General features: G+C 39.6%; 1 protein-coding gene across 1 annotated transcript in view; it reads left to right on the top strand.

Moving 5' to 3' along the window:
- The first annotated feature begins 388 nt into the window (after positions 1-388).
- Positions 389-20551, top strand: part of ADRA1B (adrenoceptor alpha 1B) — a 26051-nt gene continuing 5888 nt past the window's right edge. Inside the window, exon 1 of the mRNA XM_019534905.1 lies at positions 389-1775. Coding sequence (XP_019390450.1) covers positions 815-1775 — 961 coding nt within the window. The 5' untranslated portion in view covers positions 389-814. The remainder of the gene's footprint in view (positions 1776-20551) is intronic.

Below are 20551 nucleotides of genomic sequence, written 5' to 3'. Positions count from 1 at the left end.
ACCCTACAAAGCAGGAGATCATTAGTTCTGTAAAATAGCATGTGATTCATTTTGATTACAAAATAAACTACAAGACATTTATTTAGTGAATGGAAGTCCTAGGGTGCTAGATCATTTTGTACTGCAATTGCTTTTTCTCCACATCCCACTGAGTCTATTTTTCTCAGATAATGAAAGTGTTTTCTTCAAAGGTTTCCAATCCAGATTTCTATGTGGCAAATGCTTTAATTAAGATTGATATATTCCATTTGTTTAGCTTTGAAGCTTGAATTTGGAAGTTTTAACTTAAACTGCATTGCCCTCTAGTGCTGCTATGTGTCAGGGCTCCTGTGATGTCATTAGAACAGCCAGTGTAAGCAAAGACAGCCACTCCATGCAGAGCTGCCTAAATGCTTGCAAACCTTCTTGGAGACGCATGTCATAGCAGCTAGGCTGGGGCATCTTTCCAACAGAGCCACAAATGCACAAAGGAGGATAGTAACCTGGCTTTTGTTGCAGAGATCTCATGATCAAAACGGCTGCTCTGAGGCTCAGTCCAAGAGTCTGCTAAGTTCTGTTAAAATGAATTGATATGGAAAATTAACCAAATTTGTACAGCCTATTATTTCTGCCGGGCTTCAGAGGATTTCACGCTGTGTAAGCTCTGCATGCTGGTGACTTATAGTTTACTATGGAGATGAGTTCTCAAACTGAAACTGGACTTTGCCTTGCAGCAAGTTCTTGGGTGGAGAGATAACTTTCACCTAAGCTTAAGCACTTCTGCATACTGAGCCAGGAATCCAATTACAACTGGCTATGGAGGAAGATTTTTAAGATGAATCCCTACCTTGATGACAAATACAATTCATCAATACCTGGATATTTGGAAGAGTCTGTGCTAAATAATGGGAGTCTCTCTTCAAACAACACAAACCAGACAGCAAGCAATCTGAATTTACCTGCTTTGGATATCACTAGGGCTATAACTGTGGGGCTTGTCCTAGGTGCCTTCATACTCTTTGCTATAGTAGGTAATATCTTGGTAATTCTCTCTGTAGCTTGCAATAGGCATTTAAGAATCCCTACAAATTATTTTATAGTTAATCTTGCAATAGCAGACTTGTTGCTGAGCTTTACTGTCCTCCCATTTTCTGCTACACTAGACATCCTTGGCTATTGGGCTTTCGGGAGGATATTTTGTGACATATGGGCAGCAGTTGATGTACTGTGCTGTACCGCTTCTATCTTAAGCCTATGCGCAATTTCTATTGATAGATATATAGGGGTGCGTTATTCCCTTCAATATCCAACTTTGGTAACTAGAAGAAAAGCAATTCTGGCCCTCCTAAGTGTCTGGGTCCTCTCCATGATAATCTCTATTGGACCCCTTCTGGGTTGGAAGGAACCAGCACCCAAGGATGATAAAGTGTGCTGCATCACTGAAGAACCTTTCTATGCCTTGTTTTCTTCCTTGGGATCCTTTTACATCCCTTTGATTGTCATCCTGGTGATGTACTGTAGAGTCTACATAGTAGCCAAAAGAACAACTAAAAACTTGGAAGCTGGAGTCATGAAAGAAATGTCTGATTCCAAGGAGCTGACTTTAAGGATTCACTACAAGAACATTCATGAGGACACACTAAATAGCACCAAGTCCAAGAGTCACAATCCCAGGAACTCCATAGCTTTCAAACTCTTTAAATTCTCTAGAGAAAAGAAGGCAGCCAAGACCTTGGGAATTGTAGTCGGCATGTTTATCTTGTGCTGGTTACCTTTCTTCATAGCTCTCCCACTAGGTAAGTTGGGGTTTGGGGGGGTGTCTTTTTTATTATAACAGCATCAGGCAAAAATCAGTTGAATACTAACTAAATATTAAGGGATGTGTTAGCTAGACAGACAGATAATCATAATTTCTCCCTGACTTTGTTCTTGCTGAACAATCATATAAAAACTTTCCAAATTGTGCAGCCTGCAAGAAATGGCTTAGATATATTCTGTGATGCCTCATGTATAAAACCTGCATCTAATTTTTCTTAAGAATTTTAAGTTCCATGTATATGTGTTCTTATTAAATAAGCTTTAGAGAGAGTTTTGTGTTGTGCTCTACAACAAAAGTTATATATTAAACCTGCAAGGAATTTTCATATTCAAATGTTATATGATGCTTTTTCTTACTGTCAGCTGTTAAGAACATGGTACAGAGTATTTTGTAACATTTTAATTAAAACTTTTGTATAGAAATGAAGCTGATACAGAAACTCTGGATCAGAACACCTCATAACTTTAAGGTGTTTAAAATTTATATCAGAAGCCACATGCTGTGACATAATTGCATTCCTGCCTTAGGGGGTCTGATCCAAAGCCCACTGAAGTTGTCAGAAATTGCCCCGTTGATTTCAATGGTGTTTGGATCAGGCGCTTTAAGAGATTGCACTGAGATCCTTTAGCATCCACTCCTTTCATTTTAAATCATTAAGACAATGCTTTCCCAAGCATCCTACCTAATCTTTATGCAAGGGTAATTTCTCTCTCTTTCTTAGACTGCTTTCTGTGCATCCTTTCACAGAACCTCATGAAGTGAACTTTGGTTCACAAAAAGTTTGTACTCTATATATGCTTTGTTTAGTTACTCGATAAAGGTGTGTATCAACCCTGCCTTTTGTCCCAAAAATCCAGTTTTTCTCCTTTTCTCCTTAATGTTATGCAACATCTTGCATCATTGTCATAATACAGACTGGCTAAAACTTATTCTTTAGAGTGTCTGTTAAAAGTTAGCCAGTATGGGAGGTAATTGATTTGGTAAGCTAAATATGAACAGGGGTGCAAAACAGCTGGTTGCTGAATTTCATGTTTACTTAGTGTAGAAAAGTATTTCTAACCCAGAGATAAGCTAAAGAATTTGTTAAGAACTGTCAAAGAATTTTCACCCACAGTCCTCGGCTGCAAATCCTGTTTCTAAATTGCCTCAAAAATGCACAGACACATCATAATTTTACTGGAGTGAAATAAAAAGTTGCATTACTATCTGGGCTAGATTCTGTGCTGGCATAAATTTGGTAAGTCTGGGATCTAGCTCGTTGTCTCAAAAAATGAATTGTATGCATTAAAAAACATTCCTTGTATAATAATAATGTTAAGGATGAGACAAGCCCACAAGGGAAGGCAAATTCTGAGTTAAGTTTTCTTTGGCAATAGGAACTCAGCCCCTTTTGCCAAACATACTCCTTTATCAAAGAAAGTTCACAACACTAGACAAAATGACATGTCATCTGGGAAATACGTATTTCGCCAGTAGAAATCTTTGGATAAATATAAGGGTACTTAGTATAGTGTAATGAATGATCCAGCTTAAGGTAGGGTTAATATCAGGAAGCAGTGTTCAGTGGTTCAAGACCCTCTGATCTGGTAAACTGGTTTGGCCCCACTGGGCTTAGAAAGCTAGAGACAATAATAGTGCAAAACCTACTGTCATACCCTGACAGACTTAAACCCAGCAGAGCTACATCCCTGCAGAAATCTATGTGGTCTTTGAAACCAATGCCTTCCCCAGCCAGTTTGCATCAACTAAAAATAATAGCTACAAAGAGCAGTGTAAATATGGAATCAATAACTTATTGGAAAAGATCCAGTTCTGAGATGTCACCACATTTCTCTGTCACACACACCTCTGCACACCTCCCAAAATACCAACAGATAGTTAATGAACCATCACATAACATACTTGAGCAAGAAATTTAGCTGCTCACCAAAACTTCAGTTTATTTCATAGATTTCATAGACATTAGGGCTGGAAGGGACCTCAGAAGATCATCGAGTCCAGCCCCCCGCCCAAAGGGCAGGAAGTCAGCTGGGGTCATAGGATCCCAAGCTTAGCTTTTCTCTCTGTCATGAGCCCCAGATGCTGTTAAAGGGGTGACTAAGTAAATTCTCAACAGGGAGCACTGTTGGAAGCAGAATTTGAAGAGGATGGTTTCAGTTTATAATTCTGAAAATTCTTCCACTCGTATCAGTTATGGTTGCTTTTGCCATCAATATTCATTCCTTTTCTTAGAGAGTACATTGGTACATCAGTACATTAGAATAGGAATGTAGCCTCCTATGTCTGCAGTCTTCAGAAGAACCACTCCTCTATTTTTTCCAATTGTTTCTGATCATCAGAAACAAAAGCTATATCTGTACCTGATTATCTTACTTCTCTTAATTTGTTCAGTGATTCCACCATCCAGTATCTGTTACAATAAAGATTTGTATGGAGATTCATATTATAGGGTCACCATGGCATCAATGAATGAATTATATGAAAAAAAGGCAGGATGATTATAAAGAAGAACATATTAGTATTCCATAAATGCTCAAAAGAGAGGAGAGAGAGAAAAAATATCACTTAATATAACTTTGTACAGTTTGCTTGTGGGGGGTATTCAATCATAGCTCTGTCGTGTTGTCTTGACTTGACAATATTAATTTTATCATAATATGTTAATAGTTGATATCTAACTTCCTTTGTAGCATTCTAATAGTTAACTGCAAGAATATGGATGTTGTAGCCTCCATGAATTACATATTTTTCATAAGACATTCTGTAAATGATAATGGTTATATACTTTGATGTCTCAAAATGCCAAACTTCCATCTTACCCGTCTAAAGTTTTCACTGTGGCAGTATTCAATGCAATTTGTATTTTGCTTATTGCCAAATACTTGGAATGGAATGGGAAGCACATTTTCAAAATAATGTCTAGGAGTTCTGGAGTGGAAGTTCCCTAAGTTTTAGTGAAATAACAAGGCTTTGCTTTGAAAATCCATAAAACGCAGAGGTGGAAAGACCATGGCATCCAGGGCATGTCCTCATCAATGCAGAATTAATTACATAACATTTTCTGCTCTTGGTCCAATGTAGCTTTTTAAAGCAGCTCCCTCCACTTCCCTGAGTTTCTCTTGGTGTTCATCCTGACTGTCTTACTTAAATCCATCTAATTATTCTGAATCATACCTTCATGCACACTATTTTACTATTGCTCAGCTTTTCCCATCCGCTTCATTCCATGAGGCCATAACTCTAAAGTAAATATGGATGTGTAATGGGGCAATTTTGGATTTGAAATGATGCAACAGAAATCAGAATTTAGCTTATCATGCCCTGCAAGAGAGGCACTTTACTACTGTCAGGTTTACTACTGACTCTGGGAAAGGCCTAAAAATTATTCTCCTTGTATTTAAATAAGAACTCTGCATCTCACAGAAGTTCCTCAGCTCCTGCTGCTTGTTTCCTAGCTGAAGTGCTAATCCTTTGATTGTTGCATTGCAATAAATTCCACCGCTACCTGTCGTGATCTACCAAACAAAGGATTACAGCATCATGTGGGGAATCCACAACAGGAACAAATGAACAAGAAAAGAAAAATAATATTTAGCACCTACCTTGCATATTCTAACCAAGAATCGCAAGGCACACACTCTGCAAACAGGACAATTTAGGCAGAGAGGCTGGGATTTGTTAAGATTGTACATCAGACATTATCAAGAATAGAACCTTGATTTCGCAAATCCCAGACCTGGTTCTAACCACTGTAGATAATGCTTCCTGCAGCACTAAATATATGATGATGCAGCAAAACTGTTTCTGAACAGAATAATATGCAGTGATTTCTATTCAGCTATCAGCCACTGTTTCATGTAGAGGCATATTATATCCCTATTGCACATGTTTATAAACACTCATTGACTATATAAACAGAGTTGCTGCTCTTCAAAATTATTTATGACATGGTATCATGAATTAAATAAAGGCATATATGCTGTTGGGGCAACTGGAGTGTGGTAATTTGATTTTAAAATGTAAACACCTTGGCCAGTTTAAAAGAAGCACCAGAAATATTTTAAACACCCACTGTTGAAAAATGTCAAATAAAAATAGACAACCTTTAGCTAGAAGCTAGAGCCTTGCAAAAAGAAAAAAGTGACCAATTGTAATTTATTCTGTGATTTAGATTATCTAATTTAAAAAAGGTAGAACCAACATTATGCCATTACCTGTATGAAAAAATGCTTCTAGGATGAAACAGCTATATATGGTACACCAGGACTACTAAGTTACAATTCAATATAATTGCTCTCAGTTAAGGTAGCAAGCTGGACAATCCCAGCCACAAAGTGTGTGTGTGCGTGTACATATATATATATATATAGCTTTGAACAAAGAATATATATATATACACGCACACACACACAGAGTCTATAACATACAAGGCAAGGAACACATCACTGCTTGCAACACAAAATTTATTAACCCCTGCAGAACCAATCCAGCAATTCGACTTCAGTGGGTCGACACAGATGCAAGGGTTTCAGCAAATGCAGTTCTCATAGACTTGGCTCCAAGTGTATATAATAGTGATCACCTCTTCTTATTACAGTTTAACATGTCTTTTTATCAGGTTTTTGAAATGACAATAAAATATATAAAAATGTTATGGAATGTAGGTTCAGGTCTCATCTCTTCTAAGGAAATCATGTTTTATCACGAATTTTCAGTTCAGTTCCAGTCTTTTATACACACACACACACACATATATATATGTCCTCATTTCGTCAAAGATTTTAAGCCCGTTTCTTTTTATACCACCAGAACTCAGTTGACCATACGTTCCCTCTTCAAGCTGCCTATTCAAGGCTGATGCCCTCAAATTTCCAATTAAGTATTATTCAGAATTGGGCATATTAAAAAGGTATATATAGTGAGCTGGTAGTTGCAGCCCAGCTCTTTGGTACAATGGTCAATAACACAACTGGCAAGAAGAAATTGTTCTTTCTATTCTTTGTTCAATGCATGTCACGGATAACTGAAGGGAAGTTACTATACCAACCCAGTACTACTTGTCACATATAGAGCTCTCACTGTTCTCAAAATTATTTGTTCCAGTACATATCCTATGCACCACTTAAATAATCCCACATGAACCCTATTCTGAGTCTTCTACACAGGGCTGACTTGTATCCAAAGTGATTAGTTCCTAGCTTGCAGTGATTTACTTCTCAAAGCAAAGCCTTTTTACCAAAACCCCCTAACTGTGCTGACATTAGTGGGCTGCGTGCTTCTTTTATATACTTTTTATTTGGGAAGGCAAATACCAAAACACATAATCACATAGAAGTAAATAGACAAGAGAAGCACTCAGGCCAGGTAGAGACACTGTATTTTTACTGGTATAAGTAATCAGAAACCAGTCTATACTGGTAACAGAAGTTTGGCCTACACAACTGGTCTAAACCCTTAACAGAACTGGATTTTGGCACACGCAGACTGGTTTTAAAATGGCAGTACCCTGCCCCCCTCAACTACCACTACCAAAAGGGTGAATGTGCGTTCTGTTTGTAAAAGGTTTGAATAAAGAAAATGGTTTAAAGCAACTATGTACCTAGAGATAAGTGTTGTAACTAATCACTGCATATTCTTAAAAGAGATTAGAAGGCAGAGACACTGGTTTCTGCACATGCAAATTGTACTCAGGAAAAAAAGCTAATTGTACCCACATGGGTCAGTAATATGGAAATCTTATTTTCTAGGGCAGGGTTTCAACAGAATTCGTATTGCTAGGAAGTCCCACGCTTTACTGAACCAGAAATTTCAAAGAATATAGGGATTAGGCTACTGGGCAGCGATACAAAGTCTCACAGCTATCCAAAACATAAAAATAAAAAAGAGGAGATAATTGATTTTTCTAGTGGGAACATTTGCTGTCAGCACCCAGCACTGCAAAGGGCACATATTTATTCTGCAAGCACTTACAAACATGTGTGACTTTACTCATATCTCATTACAATCAGTAAGACTACTACTGTTAAGTTAAACACATGCACAGTTTCTAAATAACAAAGGCCAGTATAGATGGTATGGGATAGCTGTTGTTTTTAATGAAACCATTTGTATATATATCCTTTAAATGAAGTCAAGCAGAAGGGTAAAATAGTTTAATAGCTTCTGCCCAAAGAACCTAATCCAATCTACCTGGGACCTCTTATGCATATGTTGACAACATTGTATAGAAGCAGACTATGAGCTGTCATGGCTCCCCTGCTTTACCTGTGGCAGGCTAGGGTGCTTGGTCTGTGTTGTATCGGGGTTGGGGGTAGTTTTATTTAGAGTTTAGATTATGGTTGTCTGGGGTAGTTTGGATAGAGATCATCCTGGTTCAGGCAGGGGGTTGGACTATGACTCTATGACAAATGGCCGCTGAAATAATTCCATCTATTTCAAGGGTTTTGTTGAGCCAAAAAAGCTTGTGCTTTGAATATTATGCAGTATTTCATTAAAAAGCCATGGTCATCAATTCTTTAATATAAATCTATAATAGAAGCCAAGATAGCCTCTCTATAGCTCTGCTACTAGAGTTATTCTCTACTCAAGGTATCCAAGAAAGAATGTTTAGACCATAAATCAAGAGAAAGAAGTTAACAAAAACATTGTTTATAAAGCAATCCCAGTATTTGAAAATGAACAAGTGTAATAAATGAAATGTCAGCAGGCTTAGATTAGCTTTTCTATACTCCCAAATCAGCTAATCCTTTGCAAAACAAGCACAGATTTTGACCATATTCTTTCTAGTTGGTGAGCTGCAAAATTCTGTAATTGTCCTAGCCAAAAAAAAAGCTCTCATTCCTGTCCCCATTTAACTCAATGGCAAAACACCTAGGCTAGGGACAGAAATTACACATAAACTGGTGGTATAAGCGATCAGAAACCAGTTCAAATGTGTCACACAACAGAATTTCAGTGCAAATAAACTGCTTTCAAAATGACTGAAACTGTTTTAAGATAAACCTGGATGGATGTAGTATCAGACTTAACTGATATAGGTTAAATTGGTTTATTGACCTTCTGTCCCAGATCCCCTTAGATTCAAGTTAACTCACAATCCTCCATCATACCAAGATTCACTCCACCTCCCTTGCAAACCCCACCTTGCAGGGTGGGCAGGCTAGCTTTGGCCCAAGCTGAGCAGGGAGGTGTTCTCTAGCACCGCCTAGCGCTGGCCTGGGCCTCTGCAGGCATGTGGCTGCATTTCCAGAATCAAAGTGAATGTCTGTTCACTTGCTTATCAGTTCAATCTATGCATCTTAGACTAACCTGAGAAGATTGAATCGATTCAGCCTCAGGTTTTTTTGACTGTCTGTACTTAGCCCTAATGGTTTAATGGCAACAAAACTGATCCCCAAAAGCTTTATATTAAAAAAGAAAAACACCATGACTTTAAGTCTTAATAATGGCAAAGGAAGACATTTTAAATATAATGGGCCAGATTCCCAGCTAAGACAAATCACCACTGGATATGGTGGAGGTATGCTGGTTTGTCTGTTGAGATATGTCTTTGTTTTTAGGAATTTCACCATATGCTTTTCTAAAGAACTGTTTTGGCAGCTTGTAAATAAAAGGGAGAAATGAATTGGAAGAATTCCTGCTATTCAAAAAATGTCCTATGTTTTTGCTGATAATTACAAATCTTCTAGAAGGGCCACAAAGAATTCTAAAGGGATTATTTTTTTTGGAACAGGGGTCATCAACCTTTAGCTTATAAGCCTGATCCAGCCCATAGAACCACTGGAACTGGCCTGGAGCCAGGGGCTTTGGAAGAATTTAGTCGTGCAAGGTCTTTAGCTGTAGGTGCTGCTGCAGAGACAAGTGGCAGCCACGTCCTAGCACACATGCTCCTCTGACCTGGGGTGAGTCATTCCGGCCCGCAGCTGGAAAAGTTTGGCTACCCCTGTTTTAGAATAAAGGTTTCCTGTTTCTTTCTCTCTCCTGCACCAAAAGAGGATGGTCCCATTTATCCTTCCTAATGTCAAGCTTCAGTGCCAGTTTTAAAGCAGGCATCTTACTAGATAACATTCTTAAATTCAGATTTCATACTTAAATGCTATTTTCCATCACAGGATCTTTCATCAGAAGACCTACAGAGTATCAGGCATCAAAGAATGCCAGAATTGTGAGGCAAGACCTGACTGCTGCTGCCTCTCCAACCAATAACAATCTTGTCATGTCAAGATGGTTACTGTAGAGTTACTGTAGAGACAATCCAAAAACTCAGGAAGTGAGTGACAAGACACAGCCCATCCAAGATATAGATACAGATACTCTCCCTTGCCTTCCTGAAGTAAAAGGCATTGATAGAAACCATTTCTAGCACCATTGAAAAATGAAGACAAGGTTCTACTCTAAGCAGGGTTAGACAATACTAGGGCTGGGTATCTAAATCATCAGTGAAGTTCAGTCAATTGTCCAGTCAAATATCAGTCAGAAATTGTAAAAAATTGCCAATAGTTCCAAATAATATACGGAAGAAGCACAAATTTTCCATTAAGAGATATGTCAGAAAACAATAAAAGATTATATTTCTGTTATGAAAGCTCCAAAAAATATAGATTTTTTTGTAAAATGTCTATAATCTTTGACCAATCAAAAATATACAGTTAATTTACAGGCATACCAACCCTAGACAATATAGTGTTAAAGGGTGGCTGTACATGAGCTAGGAGGCTGCTCTGACGTGCTGTAATTACAGAGCATTGAAGCAGACATATTTAATCAAGTCTGCTGGAGCATGCTAATTAGTGTGCTGCAGCTAGCCTGCAGGGTGGGCTGCCACTGCAGGCTGGGACTGTGCTGGGCTGTTTCTGGTGTTGGGGGCAGGGCTGCACTCAGGTCAGGCCGAGTCAAGGGACAGTCGGAGCCCAGCAGCTCATCCAAGGGTGTGGGTGGGTGGCTTCTGCTGCTGCACACAATGCAGGGGAGCCAAGAGGGGGCATGTGGCCCCCTGATCTTTGCATAGGGCAAGGGCAGGCTGCAGCTGCAAGCTGGGCTCTGCCTGCTCCCTGCCTCCACACCTTGCTGCTGCTGCTTTGAAAGCAGTGCAATTTGGTGCCACATGCCTTGCTACCCGGCCTGCCCAGCGATGGGACACACATGGCGCCACACCACGCTGCTTTCAAAGCAGTGGCAGCGAGGTGCAGAGGCAGGGAGCAGAGCCCAGCTCTCAGGTGCAGCCTGCCTTTGCCCCATGCAAATATCAGAGGGCCACATACCCCCTCCCTTGGCTCACCGGCACCGCACCTCTGGAGGAGCTGCTGGGCTCTGAATATCCCATGACCTGGCCATGAATGGGGCCCTAACTGGGCCAGGTCATGAGGCAATCCCCACAGTACGGTAGGGAGTGGGGCAGGGGCTGGGGTAAATGATTCCCCCCTGCTCCTACCCTACTCCCGCCTGCACTGTGGGGGTCTCAATCTATACCCCTCCCAGCCCAGGCAGTCGTAAAAAAAAAACAGATTTAAAAAAACTTACCTGCCTGCCTCTCCCCCCTTGCAGCAGTGGTCTGTGGCTGGGCTGCCCTGTGGCCATACCTGCTGCCCTGCATTTGTGGGGGCTGAGCCCCATTAGCCCCCCCTTCCACCATCTGTGGTGGCCAACATGCAGCAGCAGTGCTACATGTTATTGACAGCCTCTCTGTGTGGCAGATGTGACAGATTAGGGACAGGACAGCTACAAATAGGGCGAGGAGCAGAAGGTAGAGCAACAGATTGGGCAGGAGAAGAAGATCAGAGTGACACTTGGGAAGGGCATAGAACAGTTCTTAAAAACTTCTGGCACAAGATTTTACAACTTCCTTAGCTAAGTTGTTTCATTGTTTAAGCTATCCTTCTAGTTAGAAAGGTTTTCCTAGTAATTAACCTCAATCTTTCCATCAAATTAAGATGATTATTTCCTATCCTACACTCAGTGGTTATAGACAATCATTAATCATGGTACTCTTTGTAACAAGCTTCTACGTATAAGAAGACATATCTTCCCTCAATCTCCATTGGTCTATAGAAAACAAATCCAATTCTTTCAACCTGTCTTCATATAACATGTTGTCCAAAACTCTTATAATTCTCTCTACTGTCTTCTTTTTCTCTATTTTTATACAGCTTTCTTAGTCTGCAGTGCCCAAAATTGGACACAGTTCTTTAGATGAGACCTCCCCAGAATTGAATGAAATAAGCATCTCTCTTGTCTTACAACACTGCTTGAGATTTGCCTTTTGGAACAGCATCACATTTACCCATCTTCTGTTCATTGTACACAAGAACTTCCAAGCACTGGTCTGCAGTATTGCTCCTAGAAAGGTAGTCCCCATTTTGTATTTGTGCAACTGATTTTTCCTCCAACAAGCATTGTTTTGCATTTGTCTATTACATTTTACTTTGTTGATTATTAGACCATTTCTCCAGTTTATCAAGACCATTTTTAACTCTAATCTTGTTCTCCAAAGTGCTTGCAACCACTCCCAGCATCGTCATCCACAAATTTTATATTCTATTTCATCCTACAATGTTTGTATAACATTGTTTTTTCCTATTTTAAATAAGGTTAGAGGAATGTAAACAAACAATGACTGTTGGAAGCACAAAATCAGAAGCTTTAGGAATCCAATTAGCTTTAAAACCTTGGCATGCTGACTTGGCTAAGTACATTCTAACAAGGACAGCAGTAAACTAACACAAAAGTCCAATGTGGACTTCCTGCATTCAATAAATTTGGTGCTTACAATAGTTCTGGCATAGCCAGTGTACAGGATTATCACTTCTGTAACAAGAATCTCATTAACCACACACATGCAGCATCTGCACTTTCGCCCCTAAACAGCTGCCATATTGATTTAATTTCTTATTTCTACATTGATTAATACTTTTGCACAGGTAGGAAACTGACTTTCAAACCCCAGAAAGCCAAGTTCTGCTAAAAATGGCATTATGACAACAGTGTTATAAGCTATTGGCTAGCCCCCAGGATGAGAGCAGTATAAGTCAGTAAGTAGACAGTAAGTAGAGAAGATAAATGTAAAAGATACTAGGATTCTAGTCTGATATCAGATCCTATACTGCATCTCCTTGTAGATGTTGGTCTTCTCCTTCTTTAAGAGATGGCTGCCAAGGTATGCAAAGTATTCAACATTGCCCAGCTCCTGTTTGTCGGTGAGGATCTTTGCTGGGGGAGTTGATTGGCCCAGAGTAGGTTGGAGAAGCACCTTTGTTTTTCCAATGTTAAAGGGCAGTCCCAGGCACTGATATGCTTGAGAGAAGCAATTAAGGATCATGGCATTGATGGCATCTAACATTCACACTCAGAACAAGTAGTATGTCAATCCTCAACTAGTCTTAGGTCTGTGACAGGCATATACCCACTTAGTGTTTTAAACTTCTGACACTTCATCATTCATTCAGCCAAAACTAAGCATAGCCTGCAGTTACTAAATATTATTGTTTAATTGTATTTAATTAAAAAAAAATCAAAGTATGAAAAACTAACCAGTTAGATCTTTTCATATTGTATTTCATCTTATATAGTTCATTATCATCAGAGTGGCAATTGCCATGTGGCAAGCAATGGAAACAAATCCAGATGATCCCCCTTTTTTAGTACAAACAAATGTCCTATTTGTTCCTGGAAATGGAAAAAAATCAGACTCTTCTCTTATTTGATTCCAATGTGTGGAACCAAATGTAGATAAGTTTCTAGTCACTTTCTTTAAATTTAAAAAAGGATGGCTCAGGAGAATCTAAAATTCTAAAATTCATCCACTGAAACACTACTATTTCGGCACAGAGCTGTTAAAATGGCAAATGATTGGCCTTGAATGCTGAGTCTCAAATATTTCTTGAGTGGGACACACCAGATACTTCTACTAGAAGAATAGTTCTCAAACTTATTGGACTCAAGGCACCTCAATCCAAGACCCTTTGGACCTGAAGCACCCCTCCCTAACTTTTATCAGGTCAGTGGTACCCACTTTCAAAAGCTAATTTATGTATTACAGGGCTTACCTTCTTGCAGAGGGGCTGGGCAGCAGAGATGGGGGATTGTTCAGGGAGGGACAAGCATGAGTCTGCAGTTATCTGCTTAGCTTATTTGCTTACCTCCTCACACCTAGGGACATCCTTCAAAGGACCTAGCAGAACCCCAGTGTCCCCTGGCTCCCTGTTTGAGAACAATGGGTAATTAGCTTATGTGTTTAATATAATTTAAATGTGTAATTAAATTGGATGCTTGGTTAATGGAAAATCATAACACTGTGAAGTAGAAAGGATGATTACAAAAGTGAAAACAAGGAAGATGAGACAAATTCTATGAGATGGAGAAAGGAGAGATAAGAAATAAATGCTAAAATGGAAAGAGAAAAAACAATAGTATAAAGTTGACAAAAATATAAGAAGAAAGAAAAATCATGGGATGGTGAAGAGAGTAATGAAAGGAAAAGACGAAAACTTGGATAATTAGAGATATAACAGTTTACCATTTCCTCTGATTGGTCAGAGGAAAATGAAAAATACATGGGCTTTTCCTGGAAACTTATATTCAGAGATCATCCATAGAGACGGCCCACATGCACATTATATCCAACTGTAACACTATTCAAATGTGTACATCAGCTGCCTGGCTCCCAGTCTCATCACAGTAGAACCAAAATATATTTCTTGCACCAAGGCCAGATGAAAGGAAATGTAACCCCCACAATCAGAGCCCAGTGACAGATCCCAAATGACTGACTGGGAGATGCTGGTCATTTATTCATAGTTATTTATGTCCATCTGTATGAATGGAAATGGAATAAGCTGGCAACTGTCTTAACAAAGCCAACTTAAAAAGCTTTTTCTTAGCATGCATCTTGTCCAGAGCCATGCCTGGAGATGGGGGGGGGAACAGGGGGGAAATCAGGGTGACTGCCCCAGGCCCACACTTTGTGGGGTCCCATGGACAGTGCCATACAGGCCCCGGTGGCTGCTGCAGCAGCACACCACTAGCTCCTTGCTCTGGCCGCTTGCTACCCCCGCCACACAGGCCCCACACAGCTTGATATGGCCTGGGCCCTACACAACCCTAAGTCAGCTCTGATCTTATCTTACATTTCATCTGAGCAATTCAAACTATTGCCATCCACCCAGAACCTAAGCACCTTTCATGTAAAATCTATAATAGTTCCTCATGGGTTTCATGAATTCTCTGGCTCCTCTTCCCCCTGCCCCCTCCCCATTTTTTTGGCGGGGGGTTATTCCTTCTTAAGGCAGGGCTTTTTATTTAGTTTGGCTGGTCTCATATTTTATGCTTAGTTTATTTCTTGCAAAAATGAGAACAAGAACCACAAACATACCAATTAGACCTAAAGGATCACAACTATTACAGATTCTTTGTACTTAGATAAAGCATCTTAGGGTTGCTGTCTTTCTGATGGATCGAAGTAGAAGATATCAAAACCATATAAGCTGCTGTGAATTGATCTAATACCTGGAGCAGACATGTCACTCAAAGACATTCTCCTAATAGAAATGTACTGGTTAAATTTACAACAGACACACAAAAAATTTTAACTGTTTCCCTGGAATGATCACTGACTTTGAAAATACCCCCAAATTATTAATTTAATGTGGCATACATAGCAACAGGAGTAATGTTATACACCTAGCATTTCCTAAAATAGCCCAAGCTATCAATGAGTCTGAACAGCAATGACTGTGCACTAGCAGCTTTAAAGTTGACCAGTATTGTTGTTCTATCTGCAAAGAGATTTGGACATTTTTAAAGTGGGTTGCTTTTATTTTAGATTAAAGGAAAGTAAAAAAGAACAAAATTAAAACAATATGGAAGAGCACAGTATGTGCGCCTCCTTTGTAGAGGTCTGCATGTGATAAACTTCCTCAAGTAAAGATAAGATGAAGTGGCCAATCTAAAGAATCTGTCCACTGTATACTTTGATACTTTAAAGCTAGAACCAGAGCCCACTGACGTCAGTGCAAGGCTTTCTCAAGACATACAAGGACTCCCATATATTCTATAGACTCTGGATTAGGTTTCTGTAGTAGTCTTCAACGCAAAAGTGTTTCAAAGTGCTCAGATTCAGGAGTTTAGAGTGATGCAACTGGCCACAAACTTTGTGCAAACTTTCCAAATTTTGGAGGCTGTTTTTCTCCCAAAGTTTTAGTCTACATCTAAATGCCAAAGAATTTATTGTGTGCCCTGAATTATTTTGTGTGCTTTATAGGGAAAAAACACCTATAAGATAATAAAACAAGGAAAAAAGACAAAGAGGTATATTTTGGATGTCATAGCTAGTCCTACAGTCCTTACTCAGGCAAAATCCTACTTATACTAATAAAATCATTGATGTGTATTAATGGGAAGACTGGAGCCATTATGAGAAGCTGAGCTTGCTTCTGTAGAAGTTGTTGAGCATAACAAAGAAGTAATTTAGGGCTTGCTCTTATGAGGTTTTCAGTACTTTGCAGTATTCCCAGGATCAGGCCCAGACTAGGTAGTAATTGCTCTAGTACAAGTAAGATGTTAATTTCCATGACCCCATGATACACTTGGCTTATATGCTACAAAATACGTAATGATGAGCTAAAACAGTAAATTGTTTCCCATAATCGTCTCTAATAGCATTGGGGAGACTTATATAGGTTTAATGTACTAAAGATTTCATTAACACTGCTTTAAACACTAATCACACCCTGGATTAAATTATCTTGCACTAGACAAAATACTTTTTAATTCCTTATTATGTTAGTCACGGTCGCTCGATCTAGCTGCAAACCAAATAGGTCTGTCATGTCTGGTATACACAGTTGAGTAGATTCATATTCAAAAGACCATCAAGCCTGATTGGGCTGACTGGATTTCTGGAATATTTCATGCTCTGAACTTCTACTAAAACTGAGATTTGCAAAAAGGGTAAAGCAACACAAAGGTGTCAAAACTGCAGAAGAGGTAAACAGCTGGCAATGCTCTAGTTAGTGAATAACAACGCAAATCATTCACACACACACACACACACACACACACACACACACACACGAAAAAGCATGCTTTCCCTGCCTGGGAAGTTATTGAGCATGAAGCACCAGGAAACAGATAGTTTAGAGTGAGGGAGTCGTTCTGAGTTCCCCCATTGCAAATAAATCACAGACAAGATAATTACAGTCAACATTTTTCAGCTATTTGGGAAGACAATCTAAATCCACACACAGAAACATTTAATCTGTTTATCAGACTGCAATGGGAAAATAGCTGGAGATTGGAACAGGAAATATTCATTTGATGTTCAGGGACTGTACTTGGTAGGATTTGTTTTATTATTTTATCAAGGTACCAAACTACTCACTATTGCTTTCTTCTGGCAGGTTAATTGTGAGTTAAAGCATTTGCACATAATTGTGGTTAGTTCCAAGAAGAGGGAGAGGAAAAGGGGTGATCTTAAAAATCTACAGGTTAACCAAAATATTTTTCATATCTTTATTGTAGGCTGAGTGGCAACAGAGTGATATACAATAGTGGATAAACTTGTGCCCAGATCATAGCTTTAAGTATGTTGTATGCAGTCAGAACTAACCTTAGGGGTGGGTGGCATAGGCAACTGGCCAGGGTGCCCTGGCCAGGGGAGGTCTGGTTGCATAGTGCAGCTCTGCAAGCAGAGGCATTGGCAAGGTGGCAGGTGCACTTCTGGTATTGCCATTCAGGCAGCTAAGGGAGATGATTGTTAACACCTATAAATAAAGAACAAGGGGTCATTAATGGGCCATTAACTCCCTTAGATGTCTGAATAGTAATACATACCAGAACTGCACCACAGCAGGGGGTCAGACTTGATGATCTGCTCAGGTCCCTTCTGACCCCACCAACTATGAAACTATGAAACCACCCGGAGGAGGGAGGCAGCTATTTGGGGTCAACAGTGGCCACAGGAGTGGGGCCAATGCAGGGACACTTCATTTTCACCAGCCATGACCCATGCAAGCATGTGCAAGTGTGTGCAAGGGTGTTCAAGCATGTGCAAGCATGTGCCAGGGTGTGTGCGCAAAGGTGTGCAAGTGAGTGCAAGCATGTGCAAGGGTATGCTAGGACTCTCATTTTAATTTTTAATTTGGAGGGAGACAAAATGTTACAAATACCTAGAAAGAGGATATCTGGGGTGCAGAAAAGAAAACAAAAAGCTCACTTAATTACTAAAGTGAAAAAAGACGCAGACATGATGAAAAAAGACTTGAAAACAGTTAAAGGCAACCCATGCAGTACTAATGAGACAGTCACATCAGATGAAAAATGCATAGATGATCCACAACTCAACTTCAAAAATCATCACAAGAAAAACGAAGAGACCCAAATGAAATGTAAAGTCTTAATTCAGACCAGAATAATGATGATGCCACTAGCGATAGAGATTAAATGATTCCCATTATACATGTTAGCAATGCCATTTCTTGCTTTATGGCCCAATCTAATGCCCAAAATTCAAGATCTGCTAGAGATCAATGGTCTACATAGATTTTTTTTTTCTGGAAGAGCAGAATCACCATTTTTCTATGACGGTTTTATACAGAAATCTGGAAAATGGTAAAGTTCTGAAGCGGCACCAGCTGCTTTCCTCAGTTCACTGACAAGGTTTTCTGTTTCTGCTGCAAGCTCTTCAACTTGAATCCAAAATCATCCCTAGCATTTGAGGGGTTGAATGACTGGAAGGACATCTCTCAGATTCTCTTGCAGTGTGAAAAGTCAACTAGTCATTTAAATTCCAGCTGAACATGGGTCAAAGCAAAGTAAAGGGTAAAACAGGATAATTGTGTAACTTTGATGTTGATCTAGTGATTAAACCAGCCCCACGCTTTCGTCGTAAAAAATGTCAATTCAGCTTCGAATGTGAAGATGAAATATTTACCAATCCAAAAGCCAGCTTCAAATTTGAGTTTTTCAACCAGCTTATAGACACAGTGAGAGTATCCATGGAAGAGCAACTTGAGCAAATAAATCAACATGTCAACCTTTGGAACTTTCTATATAACATGACATGACACCCTGACAAAGAAACTTTGAAGAAACACTGTAAGGACCTTCATTGTGTATTGACATATAAAGACAGCTCTGACATTAACATCATCAACCTGTACAAAGAACGTGGCTATCTCCGAAGTCTACTTCCAATGGACTGTAGTGCACCTCAGGAAGTTCTACAATTTATTTACAACAATGAACTCCATAACAGCCTCCCAGACACATGGATAGCGCTCAAAATCCTGTTAATCATGCCTGTGTGGGTGGCGAGAAGCAAGTGGAGCTTCTTGAAGTGCTCATAAAAATATATTTACAATCAAGCCATGGGAGATAACTGGCCATCTTTGGTGGCCACTAGCCATCCTATCTGTCGAGAATGCTGTGGCTCAAAATATAGACCTGTTACAGGCAATATTAGAGTTTGCAGAAACAAACACATGCCGAGTTATCTTCTGAGTCTTGGAATCTTGGTGAACAAAGCTTTTTATTTACCATGATTTATTAGTTTACTGTTTGATTTAAAGGTTGACATTTGCGACAGCTACAATCTTGTGTTTATGACATTTATTATTTAGATAAAATTGAATTGTATTTAATTTTGTGGCATTTCCTCTTTTGCATTTTTTTAGTAAATTATAAAAAATGTTTGCGATTACAGCTTTATTTCTGAAATTGGGGGAGGGGCGTTGAGGGAAGGGGGGGCCAGGACAAAATTCAAGTTTGCCCAGAGCACCATTTTCCCTAAGGCCAGCTGTGCAGAGTGGTATCTATCAAGCTAATCTTCCTAATAACAAAAAAACAGACTCTACTTTCTCTCTTTGAAGAAAATTGCTTTTATTAGGGATTCTGTACATCAAAGAGGCATAGAAATGTGCAACCTTAGAAACTTTTAAAAAAGCCCTGATTGGAACAAAAGATACACAGAGCGGTGGTTCTCAACTAGGTGCTGGGCACCTTGGGGTGTCACAAAATCCTTTGCAGAGAGCTACTGATGTGTGAAGAAATAACACAGGTGTAAGGATATAAGCAGATAAGCTTAGGCTCAGGCTTGTCCCTGCCTGGCCATTCCCCAACCCCTCTGCAAAGAGGTAAGCACTGTAATAAATAAATTAGGTTTTAGAAATGGACTCAATTCAGAAAAGTTATGGAGGGTGCCTTGAATCTAATGAAGGGTGTTGTGAGTCTAAATAGGTTGAGAACCACTGGCACGGAGAAATAATTGCATAATAGATTCCAGGTTTGTTTCAACAACTAGTCCTCAGCCTAAATAAAGGGTAGGTTAAATAAAAAACAGATTATCAGTGGGCCTGCAATATTGCAACTGTAAAACTTGCTAGGTTGCAATAAATTAAGTCATAAAATATTTCCAGTGAAATAAAATGTCTTGATGATGGAAACCGTGTTAGGCAGTTAGTCAGGGGGCAGAAAGAAGTTTTACCATAAAAGAAAGTCTGACTATGAAGTGATCAGTTTCTGTTAATTTCAGGAAATAACCTCAACTCTGCTTTGTGGAATTCAGACCTATGTCACATACTGTTGTAAGCCTTATGGATTGCATAATGTGATATAAGACACTGGCTTTAGGGCCCACTCCACGTTACGGGTATTGTGCATTCAACTGAAACCAGCTACCCATGAACGCCATGTGCCCCCGGAGGTTTGTGGGGGCATGGCAAACACCTGTAGATGGCAGTGGTGTTGGCGGTGGGGACATGG

The sequence above is a fragment of the Crocodylus porosus genome, unplaced genomic scaffold (assembly GCF_001723895.1).
Source record: "Crocodylus porosus isolate Cpor-Errol unplaced genomic scaffold, CroPor_comp1, whole genome shotgun sequence".
Lineage (NCBI taxonomy): Eukaryota > Metazoa > Chordata > Crocodylia > Crocodylidae > Crocodylus > Crocodylus porosus.
The sequence above is the reverse complement of the archived record's forward strand: the minus strand, read 5'-3'. Positions and strand labels throughout refer to the sequence as shown.